Source organism: Eucyclogobius newberryi, unplaced genomic scaffold (assembly GCF_026437365.1).
Source record: "Eucyclogobius newberryi isolate DKJ021-1_F unplaced genomic scaffold, fEucNew1.0.hap1 SCAF_16, whole genome shotgun sequence".
Lineage (NCBI taxonomy): Eukaryota > Metazoa > Chordata > Actinopteri > Gobiiformes > Gobiidae > Eucyclogobius > Eucyclogobius newberryi.
The window spans coordinates 11783931-11797046 of record NW_027315790.1 but is presented as its reverse complement, the minus strand read 5'-3'; the positions used below and the strand labels follow the sequence as shown (position 1 = coordinate 11797046).

The 13116-nt window shown below is 40.0% G+C and overlaps 1 protein-coding gene across 2 annotated transcripts in view; it reads right to left on the bottom strand.

Annotated features, from left to right (window-relative positions):
• Positions 1–3846: 3846 nt before the first annotated feature.
• The window catches only part of gabbr2 (gamma-aminobutyric acid (GABA) B receptor, 2), a 120945-nt gene continuing 111675 nt past the window's right edge, over positions 3847–13116 (bottom strand). The window contains exons 18-20 of one of the 2 annotated variants that reach the window (XM_072447560.1): positions 8795–8912; positions 6764–7648; positions 3847–6292 (exon numbers count right to left, since the gene is read on the bottom strand). In XM_072447560.1, the coding sequence (XP_072303661.1) occupies positions 7483–7648; positions 8795–8912 (284 nt within the window). In that variant the 3' untranslated portion in view covers positions 3847–6292; positions 6764–7482. Of the gene's footprint in view, positions 6312–6763; positions 7649–8794; positions 8913–13116 lie in introns of both variants that reach the window. The other variant, XM_072447559.1, reaches the window with a different exon arrangement.

The window sequence follows — 13116 nt, the reverse complement described above, 5'->3', positions numbered from 1 at the left end:
TAAGAGTCCAGTGGATCTGGACAACACAGGGCACAGACATCCATATCAACAGAGGGCAAGGCAAGGCAACGGCTCCAGCGCACACCGCCGCTCCAGAGAGTTTAGGTTACATCACGTTAGCTGCCCGGGACCACGCGCTGTGGGGCCATGACAGCGAGACCACAACAATCCCGAGTCAGCAGAGATCACATCGGAGCGTTATCAAAGCGGCGCCAGGTGACAGGCCACGGCACTAAACCACAGAAACCATTTTATGAGTAAAACTACACGATCGAATTGCATTAGCATAAGGGACAACTACTACCTGGAGAGCGGAGGTACGTGGAGCAACACCCAGACCCAGGAAGTGCGTAGGTCAGAGGATGAATGACAAAACGGAACAACATTTTATTGGCCAACGGCCCTAATGATTAGCCAATAGGAAGTGGCATGGTCTGCCCGCAGGCCATACTGCCACATCTATCCCCCCAACATTTAATCGGCGTCCCGACGATATTTAGGCCTCACACACATACAAATTCGTACACATAGGTCAACTATAACCATTAAACTCACCGAACGGGAACAGGGTTGTCAGATACACCTCTGCAAGGTTAAAACCATTTAAAATGACGCAAGTCGGATTCTCCAACCGCCTAAGCTGTAAGCTACAGCTACCTCATCTTACACTCTCAACACAGATGAGGGGCCTTGACGGCAACTTTACTCAGCCAGCACCTGAAATGACATGGCCGGTTCAATCAGATCACACAGACCTGGGTGACATTTGGGCGCAGTGAGCTACCTCCCTTAAGGCAACGGTTGCTCAGCCCTAAACACTTCACAAAGACATCCACCCCAACTGGTACAGCTTCCTAGCCGCCTCTTCATCCTCTACTCACTCCTGGAGCTAGATGAAGTGTCCTTAAGACCCCCAGTGGTTGAACGTTACACACCCTAAAAAATTTACTTTGCCCCATACTTGCTAAAGCTGTGCTCAGGCTCTTCCCCTCTGACAAAACTGTAACAGTAGCTGGCTTGTCGCCGACCGTAAGCGAGGCATCCTTCATCTCATCTCACATACCACTGCTGGGGGGTACGAGCCACCCACTGGAGGCCGCCAGGCACAGCACTTGCCGCTTGGACAAAGCTGCTGTGACCCACACACTCCCACAATCCACGACCACTCCTCCGTTGCCTTGCCCTTAAACACGACACAAATAAAATTACACAGGTTACCAATTTTGAGCTCCACAGCTATACTATAAACCTTAGCTCAAGTATTCCACAAGTGTCAGATAAAGCAACCATGTCAAATGACCAACATGTTTTGGCTATTGAAAACAAAATGTACATTAAACTAAAGCAAAAAAACCAAACCAAACATGAAAATGCATGCAAATGTACACATTGAAAACAAAAGAAAAACAGAACACTGACGATCAATGCAGGTTTAGACCAACACATGTACAAACACTCTAGTCAGGGTATTTAGCTCACTGGGATAGGACCACCAACAATATACACTGGAAACCTTGCCTCTGTATTTTTAAAATCAAAGATCCTGCCAACAACGCCAAAATGTGGCATTCTTGTGGTACGATAAATGTTTTAAACTAATTTAAATTAAATAAAAATAAAGAAAATAAAACCAACAACGCCACCGGGCTTACACCCGGAAAACTAACTAAAAGGACACACAGATTCGTTCTTGATTATACAGAGGCAGATTCCAGTTTCACATGTAATTTATTTAACAGGCTATTAATTTAATAAATACTTTAACACAGGCTTAGGTAACAACACAGTTCGTATCAGTTCTTTATGCGTGGATGTATAGTCTTTTAAGAGTCCAGTGGATCTGGACAACACAGGGCACAGACATCCATATCAACAGAGGGCAGGGCAAGTCAACGGCTCCAGCGCACACCGCCGCTCCAGAGAGTTTAGGTTACATCACGTTAGCTGCCCGGGACCACGCGCTGTGGGGCCATGACAGCGAGACCACAACAATCCCGAGTCAGCAGAGATCACATCGGAGCGTTATCAAAGCGGCGCCAGGTGACAGGCCACGGCACTGGAGAGCGGAGGTACGTGGAGCAACACCCAGACCCAGGAAGTGCGTAGGTCAGAGGATGAATGACAAAACGGAACAACATTTTATTGGCCAACGGCCCTAATGATTAGCCAATAGGAAGTGGCATGGTCTGCCCGCAGGCCATACTGCCACAGTATGTTTGGCATTGTAGAACCCAGTTATCCGTTGTAAATATGTTTAACCTTGTGCTGCATTTCTTCAGTAATATAAAGTGACATGGAGGCAATTGTAATGTTAATTTTTTACACACATTAAATAAAGGCTGTTACTATAATTCTCCTTTTTCTCCTCCGTTCTTATTCAAGTTTCACCTCGAACATTAAGTGACACCAGGGTCAACTTAATCAACCTGGCTTCCATTTGCACAACACGATCCCTCGAGACGAGAGAGAAGGTCATGCTGCATTTACACACTGTGGTGTCTCCAGTGCTGCTCCTTCTCATGACGATATACTCCAACGTATGTGCTATGTATATTGTATAAACCAAAAGCATTGTTGTAAGCTTTGTATGTAACTATTATTGTTTTTTCATTTTGCGGGTTCAAGAAGGCAGAACTACAGTGTACTCTAGCATTCACATAATATATATTTGAGTAAGAATAAGAAAAGCCTTGACAACAGAACCCAGGCCTTCACACAGTACACAACCACACGACCCAATGGAGGAACCCAGTGGCAAAATACTGTTGCCGCTGGGTTCCTCCAACTCTTCAATTATTAAACATCCTCACAGGCATTTTAATGACATATTCAGATTAGTCGTTTCCTAAAGTTTGTCTGACTAATCAAATTAAAACACGTGAGTGAACTCTGGTCTGGCGGGTGCGAGTGGAGTTTATTCCTGAAATGTTTATATGGTAAATTATAATATACTATGTGAAAGCAGACAACTACAGACCAACATCTACTGATTTGACTACTGGAATGTGTCTAAAAGATGTAGCGTACTCCTGGTCAAATATTACTCCATTACAAGAACAAGTCAAAGTAAACGTGTCTCAGTCAAATCATTAAGTTAAAGTACTTAAGTGTTTGCTGTAGAAATTGCTTATTACTGAAAACACATTTTTTTATCAAACATTTCATATTAGAGTTGGGAATGATGATTTTGTGGCTTCAAAAATAATAAAATATAATGGGGTACATCTAATTACAAGATGCAAATTGTATTTTGGGCTTATTCTGTTCCGTTTAACCTGTAAAACTAGTATAAATGTAAACGATCATAGAAATATTTGGTTAGAATGGATACATTGGAAATCTATTTTGTATATTTACCATCTCTAAAACAAATGCAGGAATAAGCCAATTTAAAAGCTTGTTATTGATTAGAACTGCAGATATTCTTAATGACACTAAAAATGAAATAAAGTCAAGTAACAACTACAAACTATCTTTGTTGTGAGTCTGTAACAACACATCAGCACAAAACAAGTCTCTGGAGTGAGAGACGCTTTAAATGCAGCAAAAGATTTGGAAAAGTTCTCTACCAAAATAACAAAGACTTTGAACACTTTTTAGAAAGTATTACATTTACAGTATCTTTCAAATGAAGTAGTCAAAGTAATTAACTTAACTAAAATATGACTGGAGTAAGGTGCAGATCCTCAAACCCTGTCTGCTACAGAACTTAATTTACTGACCACCTCTAATCTCAGGCATGACTGTATTTATACCGTTTGTCTTTTGCTTTTTGCTGCATGCCAAAAGTAACATGAAAGAAGAACTGGTGGAAGGAATGATGCACTAAAACACACCTCAACACAATATGTTCAGTCTCACTTTATTTAACAATGATGTGAAAAGTAAAGGCTGTCCATAACATTCAAACAGAAAAAGAAAACTGTTATTTGTATTGTCCCAAAATGACAAAACTAATGGCTTCAAAAATGTTGATGTGATTCAAGTGTGATACTCATTTATACAATTTCCATATTTATTCCCCATTTGTACATAACATAGTTACAGATACTGTAAAATGAAAATGACTTTCAAATATCCTTGTGGCATATGTGTCAAATATTTCCTAGGTAAAAATGAAAAGATCTTTTACATATACATATATATTTATTTATATAGAGATTTCTACTCTTTCTGTAATAAAACAAGTTATTGCCCCTCTTGAACATGTTGCATTAAGCATAGGTTTACGGTTTGAAACTCTGTTGAACTGAATCCAAGTGTAAGCACATATCAAACTGACAAAACAGTAACAGTATGGACCTGTGAGTTCTTCCACATAATATATACGTCATAGTTTGGACACATAGGTTTTTTGTTATCCAGAAACCCTGATGATGACACATACAAAGGTATCTTATATATGCACCGTATATGTCACCTGTGGTAAATACAAACCAGGAGCTGGATGCTTTTTTTTTCTCTCACAGAAATGATGAGCCCTTGACCTACCACAATTGCATTTGGACAAGTATCATCCACATTGACTGAACAAAAACTGAACAAAATATATAGGGCACAGTAATAAAACACCTGATGACCTGCATTTGGCATTTGGATGGACTGGATTGGTTAATGCCAGGAGTGAGTTGAATCAATTTATAACTGACTACTACGTCTGTCACATTATTGCCCTCAGTGTGGAACTGTTAAACCAGTAGCATAGTTCATTCTGTGTAGTAGTGATGTTAGTCCACTGAGAATCTTGGCATTGACGTGAAAGCTGATCAAAAGGTTAAAAAATAAAACACAAAAAAACGACTGGTGGTGATATGAACAATGCAGTGGATGTGTCACGACAGCCGGAAAAAACTGAAGTACCTCTATGACTTACATTTGATTTCATGCCATCTTAAGAAAGCCAAAATATTCCAGACATGGACACCATCATCAGGGTATCAGCAAATTGTACACAATCACATACACTGTATTATATAAAATGTGTGGTTGGCTTTTCCTCTCCTGAAGGAAGAGCCGACCTTTGACCCAGTCTCTCACTTGATAAGTGACAGTAACCCTCTGGTGGTCAAAGGTGCGGGAGGTGGTGACTCCTGGAGGTCTGTGCTCGGGGTTTCGCTGCCCCTGAAGTAGGGGCTGATATGTCCTGTAGCAGGTGGACCTCTGCTGCTGGTCTCTGGCCTCTCAGCTGAAGTGTACGTTGGATGCACAGGAGGAGGGCCAGCTCATCTGGAGTGGACCTGTATCCTATACTGTCCCATGCATTGAGGCGTTGAATCAAAATAAAACTATGACACATAAGGTTTACACAGGTGCAGCCAATGTAGTTGTTTTGTCATTATCAGTCCAAGGCTACAGTAAGACAACAGGCACAGCGCATGGCAACGCCTTAAAAACTAAAAACCAAGACACCAATGGTGAAACATATGCTGAGAACAAACGTCTCACAGTAACAACAAATGTCTGCAGACTGTCCACTGTCCCTGTTCACTTTTTCTTCTCTGAAGACAGTTGTGGAGAAATTGTGTCCCGCTTTGCTTTCTTGGGCCAAGTTTGAATGTAAGTTGGTAAATTTCCATAGCAACGGAGGTATGGGCAGTGTTGGTAAGTGTGAAGGGTTTTTCATGAAAACCCTGTGTCTGTGCTTTATGCTCTACCAGAGTGATCGACAGTGGTGCCATCACTGAAAGCTACAGAAGAGTGGGTGGGCCTCTGCGTGTTCACCGACAAACACCACCACATGGAAATTCAGGTCCACCACTAGATCCTTTTGTGGGCGTGGTAGACCTACATCCTTTCCAGCATCACTCACTTTGGCGTTTTATAGAAGTCTTGTGCCTTTTAGCCTCTGCCTTGAACCCCATTGCCCTGCTGTGCTGGTTTAGCTGGATCAGATGGACATCATAATAGTCTGTGCAAACCACTCTGCGAGGGCGATGAACAGGCCTATGAAACATGACTGCAAGCGCGGTGAGGTGACCACCCTCTCTTGCCTTTGAACAATATTATGAAACAACCTTTTACGTTTACAACCTTAACTCTGAAAAAAGATCCTATGTTTGCGAACTGTGTCCAATGACAATGGCAATAAACCTTTTCTGATTCTGATACTGTTTCTGAACACTCTTGTAGTGTTACATACAGGGGTTTTGTCATTCAAGGCTTCTGTTGCTTTCTACAGATGTATTATGAAAAGGCAAACATTTATGTAAACTAATTGATTAAGACCGGACTTGCACATTTAGCAGAGTGAGAAAAAGCAATGTGCATTTTATCATAATTAAATGGCGCCTTTCTTGTATTGTTAGTTGTGACTTTAAAGTGCCTATGACAGGTTGGACAACTTATTGAACTAAAATGCAGTTAAGATAAATATATTTTGAATTTGAGAAAAATATTATCCCAGAATAGCACATTTTTTAGGTTTAGAATTTCACTTCCTGTTTGTAATTTCTGACATCACACTAGGACAGCAAATACTAGGCAAAAACTCATCTAATGTCACAATTTTTTCATATATCAGAGGAGTTTTGTTTTGTTGAATTAATGTTTAGAGTGTCAAACAAGTTGTTTCTTTCTGTGTAAAATTATGCATACAGTTTAAATTGAATTAGTGTCCCTAGTGTGATGTCACTTCCTGTAATTTTCTACAGATTTTTCAATGTTTTCCCCACAAATACCTACTCGATTGGTGTAAAACTATAATTTATGTGTACAACGGGTATAAATACACCAAATAAAGTCAAAACTAGAAAATCGTAAAAACCTGTCATACACACTTTAATAATGAGTTGCCGCACTGCTCATTAGCAACTTTTTCAGCACCTGGCCTCAGAGCAGTCCAACTTATACTTCATTTCTCCTTCATAAATATATCTGCTTCTCTGATTATAAACTCTAGTTTTTAAGACCTGTACCACACATAGAATTGATCTGATCATTCACTGCATATACAAAGTTACAGTACATCAAGTCAAAAAAATGGTATTTACATGTCTCCACAAGTCACTTTGAAAAGGGCGCGATGCAAATACTCCTTTGTTGGGTTTTTGTATATTCCACGTTCCCATGCCACTTGTAACTGTGAAATACTCACAGGCTCACGTGAACACGCAAGCTCATACAGTACATACGACAGATAACAAAAAGAGACATTTCCCTCCAAGTAAGGCTACACGTCCTGGTCAGGGCCTGTCCACTGCTGCGGCGTGTACTTCACTTGTGTATAGGCGCATGTAAGAGGAGCAGATGGACAAGGGGACTGAGTCCCAACAGGGTCACCCATGGCCTTTTCACACCCCGTCCTGACTTCAAGGGTTTTAAATCGTAGTAGAGGCCTGATCCCAAGAGTTAAAGCCTCCTTCCCTAAGTCCCTCCTTTCTGAGACGACGTAACACACATAATGCTGATGATATCAGTCTTGTCTGTGTAAAAGTAAACACACATGTCTCATTTGCAAAGAGCCAGGTGGGGTGTGAACGAAGCTCACAGGCCAGAGACCATGACCCGGTATGAGGGGGGCATGTGTCTGTGTCGCGGGCTGGAACCAGGGCTCCCATTTGGGCTAGTACAACTGGCATCCACCCCTCCTATGGATGGTAAGTATGCGTGGTGCAGAATGGGCAGCTGCAAGGACAGTCGGCGCTGTATGCTGTAGACAGACAAGGAAAAGACATTTTTATGTATTTTTTATTTTTATTTTATTTTCTGATCAAAACATATTTTCCTTCTTACACTATTTTCATTACAGAGGCTTAATGTACTATTTCTCCCTGCTTCTTGGATTAGCTGAAAAAAGGACCATTCCATCCTCCACCTAGTGAGACTGGTAGCACCCATCTCTGCAGTCATGGTGCCATTTGCAGCCATTTGCAAAAATTACATAACAAGATGGCAGTTATGTAAAAAATATAAATATATATGATTAGATTAGGGTGAATCTCAGATAAATGATTAATGTTGAATTGAATATCGGTCAGCTGCAGATGTCTTTTAAAGCCTAATAGATGATCCCATTTTACACAGAAAGGCATCTCTACACCTCTTTCTGTCTCTTGCATTTGTGTCGTCCTCCGCTCTGTTCTGTTTCTTCATCTCTGCTCTCACCATGTGATCAAACATTCATGCGGCATGGGAACTACTGTGAGTGTTCCTTTACTTCTGTTCTCCTCCCTGTCTATTTTCAGAGCTGCTTCCAATGCGAGCTGTAAATCACTGGTTACATAAGCCCCTGCAAGTGTCTACCTCATTCTCTTTTGGCTTCTTAGCTCCATACAAACCGTTCATTCTTACCATGCACTTTTAATATTGGGGCCCCCCACAATATAAGCCCTGTTGTGCTTGTCCCTCTTCCCTCGTTCTTTCAGCTCAAATGGACTTTTGCATTCTCCTTCAATTGTTTAGAAACACTGAAGAGCTAAGCAATGCACAAACTGTCACTCCACTGATAAAGTTGAAATGCCCTTATTATAACATTCACTTGTTATGAATAATAAGTCGATGAGAACTGCGTTTGTCAGACAATCATCATTTACATGTTATGACAACACATCAATCAAGAGGATGCATGGCTCCGTGTAGATATGTACAGCATGTCCAACATAGCCACAGAGACAGCATGTGGTTAGCAGTGTGCTGATGTGTGTGGGAGAGAAGCGGGTCGGCCCATGCTTTAGCAGGCTTGTTGCCACGACAACCGCCTCAGTGCTGCTATGAGTGGTGCAGTTTGTGTGACGCGTTTGGTGTGCTGAGGATGCTGACATAGAGGAGGGGGTTACAGTGGTAGGGCAGAGCTTACTGTTCCGGTGAGTTGATGTCTTCCAGGGGACCTCGGTTTATTCGGGACGGGTCCATGGAGCCCCACTGCGCCTGGGGTTTCTGCTCCAGGTGGTTTTTAAGGATGGACTTCTCACCATCTATAGAAGAACATGACAAGGGAAATATTGATTTTGATGTATAGTTTAGTGAAGATCCCTGCATTTTCTTATCAGTTCCTAATCAAAAATCCTACAAATAATCAACTGCATACAGCACAAGTGTAATGCTGGAGAAGTGCTCAGAGCTAGAACTGAATCAGTAATCTTCTAATTTAGGGACAGCTCTAATGCGCCAAGGCTGTACGTAGTATTTTTAACTTTGCAATTGCACCAAAAACAATCCTGGCAACAGAAAACCCTCCATCTCAATAAATAACCGCATCTTTTTTTATTCTTCTCTGTGTCGCAGGGGAACAGGTCCGATTCTTCACAGACATGATTCTGCTATTGCCCTTGTGCTTCCAGGGGGATGCTGGTTGAACACACCGCTGTAAACATCCTTATGGGATTTGGGAATTACACCTAGTGGGTAATAGAAAGACCCCTTTCTCCCCCACAACACATTTCTCCCTGGTTGTCCCAGATTTACCAGCGCTGACCTGATTCAGTCTGAGGCAACACGGGACATCACAGCTCTATTTTAACCCACTGGTGCTTACATTAGAGAAAGAAAAGAGTCAAATATTTTGATTTTTAATACTTTGAGAGCAATTCTGCTTTAGAGATTTAATAACACAACACCAAAAAATTGTTATCCCCAAATTCTGTGTTACAATATGGGCAGTATCTATGAAAAGAGGTTTAAGGAGGAAACAATGGTGACAAATGATGTATGTTGGAAGGTCCTTTGTGGGCAGTGATTGGAGCAGGCCTTTATCCGGCTTCAGGAGCTGTTGGACTCGACAACACATAATAACACCTGTCACCTTTATATAACTCTATTCTTTTGCTCAGCTGTCCCTATTGTATAATTTGTAATCAACTATAGTCTATTTTATTTTATTCTGTATTAAACTTGACACAATGTAAACATTTCAAACTAAATTTGGATGTTAAGGTATATATACCAGTGCTCAACTCTCAACCCCGGTTGTGATACAGTACTGCATTAAGAATTGAAAATTAATTTTTTTTTAGGTCAAAGTAATAGAAAATACACTGACGTTTTCAACACTTCTTTATCAAATATTGTGATCTTATTCTGGTTCTGATTAAGCTAAAACTGCTGAAAGGTCACTAGTGATGGGCAGAACCATGACACAGGTATCGAAAAGTAATGATACTTACTAGAAATATTGATATTAAAAATATCAATACTTATATAGTACCGGTATATTGTTTTTTAAATACATTTTCTTTAGGGTTAGTAATACATTGTTTATATTTTAGGTTTTCTGCACATATATATATATACTTTTCATAAAAAAGAAAATAAATGATAGCCTATGTAAACATTTTCACATGAGGAGGAGTTTCAATGCATTTGGTTATAAAACTTATTCTATCGGATCGATATTGCAATATTTACTGTAGTATTACCTGGTATCAGATCGAATAAAAAAATCTGTGGTATTGCCCATCACTAAAGTTCACATTTTCTCCTGTTATTATGTAGTACTGATACTTCAAATGTGTATCTAGGGTCAATACTAGTTTTAGTTTTGATTAGTATAGATTTTTTTTTTTTTACCACCCTATTCTGGATACAATGCCTAATTATATTTCATTTATATAACATAATCTCTACTACATGTTATTTTTGTTCACATCAAACCGTAGTGAATTTTACTTCACTGACAATAGCAACGTTCTGATTGTGGCTTTGATTGTGAAAAGTAATATAATGTGGATTCTTTTTAAATGTCACCATAGTCCCACAGCGCCACTGAGACACTCTTGTTCTAAACAAAATGCTTCTCTGGCATTAGCCGGCCATTGTTATGGGAGCTGTGAATGTTTTGTTCGTTGGGCAGTTTTTCACGGTTGCTAATGTAATGAAGCAGAAAAAAAATGCACTAACGTTGCTTCTCTCTGCAGCTACTTTAAATGTCACAGTGTAAAATGGCTTTGTGGCCAAATCACATTCTTAGACATTATCTAAATCTGTTATGTTAGATGATAACGTTAAAAGCATTAATATTAGGGGTTTGGCTTGCTGCTGTGGCCGATAAACAATATTTAGATTTTAACATCCATAGCAAGGCCCACAAATTTGAAGTAAAATCTGAATATTTTTAATTTTAGTAAAAACAAAAACACAATGTAACCTAATTGCTCTTCTATTTCATTTTTACTCACCAGTCTGTTCAAAAAGACAAACCTGATGCACAAACTGGGAATGAGAAATGGGTACACACAGACTGGGACACAACCAAAATAATTCACCCTATTTTCCCCAATATACAGATACTGGAACTGATGTACTCTATTGCCCACCCCTCATTAATATAACAGTTTTATTTCCAAATGAAACAAATCTACTATCAAATGTAACGTTTATGGCTATGGGTGATCAATAACGATCTCATAAAGCCTAAGTCATCTGTCATGAATCTGTCAGAAATAACCACACCTTGACTGTGATTGGCTGGTGATGAAGCGGTGGCCATAAGCTTGTGCATATTCATGACTTTGACAGGGAATGAAAGACAGAGAGACCAGAGAGAGCGAGTGGTGGGGTATTACTTCCTTGAGTGTAATCACTGTTGTCATGACGTTCTCCCCTTATAAGAGCCACTCATTCACGGCCCCCAACACATTTAGACCAGCGCTGCTCTCAATAATAATGAATACAGTTAGGAGCCAGATATGATCATACTGACAGGCAGGCGTGAGGAGCTCTGCCCTTCACATAAAGTGAGATCAGATTGGAGATTATACTCAGAGGCCAAACTTTAAACCAAAAGGAAATGTATTTGAAACAAGCTCATTGGCCTAGTAATAATAATGACTTTATGATATAGAACAAAAGTATTTAACCTTTTATATGATAATAATGACCTGTTAATTAAAGGGGCAAAATCAACATTAATGAGATTTTAAACTCATTTCCTCATCATCAGGCTACTCAAAGTTATAGTTTGATTGTTACATGTATGTTTGTGTAATCCTGTATTGCCCTGCAACTGAGGCTCAAGTGCTCAGAAAATACCTGTTTTCACCTATCCCCTATCCCCACCCATATCAATAATTGTTGAGAATATTAAAAGATGAAGACGTACATGTCAGAGTATAACGTCAAATAATCCCTTTTCAAAAATGAAATCATGAAAGGACAATCCGCTGCTTGTTACGAGATGAAGAGGCAGGTCTCGTCAGTTCTGCAGGTTTGAAAGGAATTTTCAATTGCTGAGCCAATTTAGCTTAATATTGTGAGTTTTCAATGAACATAACCTCAAATTATGATCTTCTTCTGTTTGAGTTCCTAAACAAAAAACAACATATGTATCCTTTAATATGAACATGTATAATGCCAAAGCAGTAAATGTCTGTTTATACGTCTATTCTGTGTGAAATTGAGTCCAAACCCCATATTTAGTAGACAGCTGTCAAGGCATCACTCACAGAAAGTGTGAAGTAGTAGCCTTTATTCAAAAGTTCTAACTTCTAACTTTTGCTATTGTCTTCTCTTCATGAAGCAACACCCCAACACCAAATAATTAGGTGCAAAACAAGTGTGGAGCCACTGCTGTTTATAAAGGGAGAGTGTTAGAACAGTGACTAAAGAAAGGCTGAATGTTAGCGAGTGGCAGTGGAGCTTTGCAGGTACTTCAGCTAATCTTATGAGTCATCCTGAGGCACGTCACAACCGAGTCAGACACCTGAAAACACGCACAATGTTACATCTAGAACAGCATGGGGGAAACACTTTCAATAGATGCAGGGATAAAAAGTTTCAAGTCAAGGTTGAGTTCAATTTCATGTTTAATTTCACCAGCATATATTCACCTTATTCCAGAAGTTGCTTTGGGCGCTGCCATGAATTGTGCCCCTCTTTCTGCCAATCTCGACAGAAAGTAAGTTCTACACAGTCTACAAAGCCGTTTTCAGGCTGCCCAGAGAATTGGTGCAGTGTTACCTTGGTGCACTTTGAACATTGAACATTTCACACAAATCAATCTATTTTCTATCATATCTTAGGGGCGAGACTTTTCCCTTATTCTTCTCTTAAAGTGAACAGAATACTTTCTCAACTGGAAATGTCGATCCGTAGCAAAAAAGAGGGAAAAGTGGGCGAGGTAAGTGTAGAATAAGGTGATTAAAGCTTGTTGGCAGCAGATTGTGACCAGTGTGTAAACGTTGA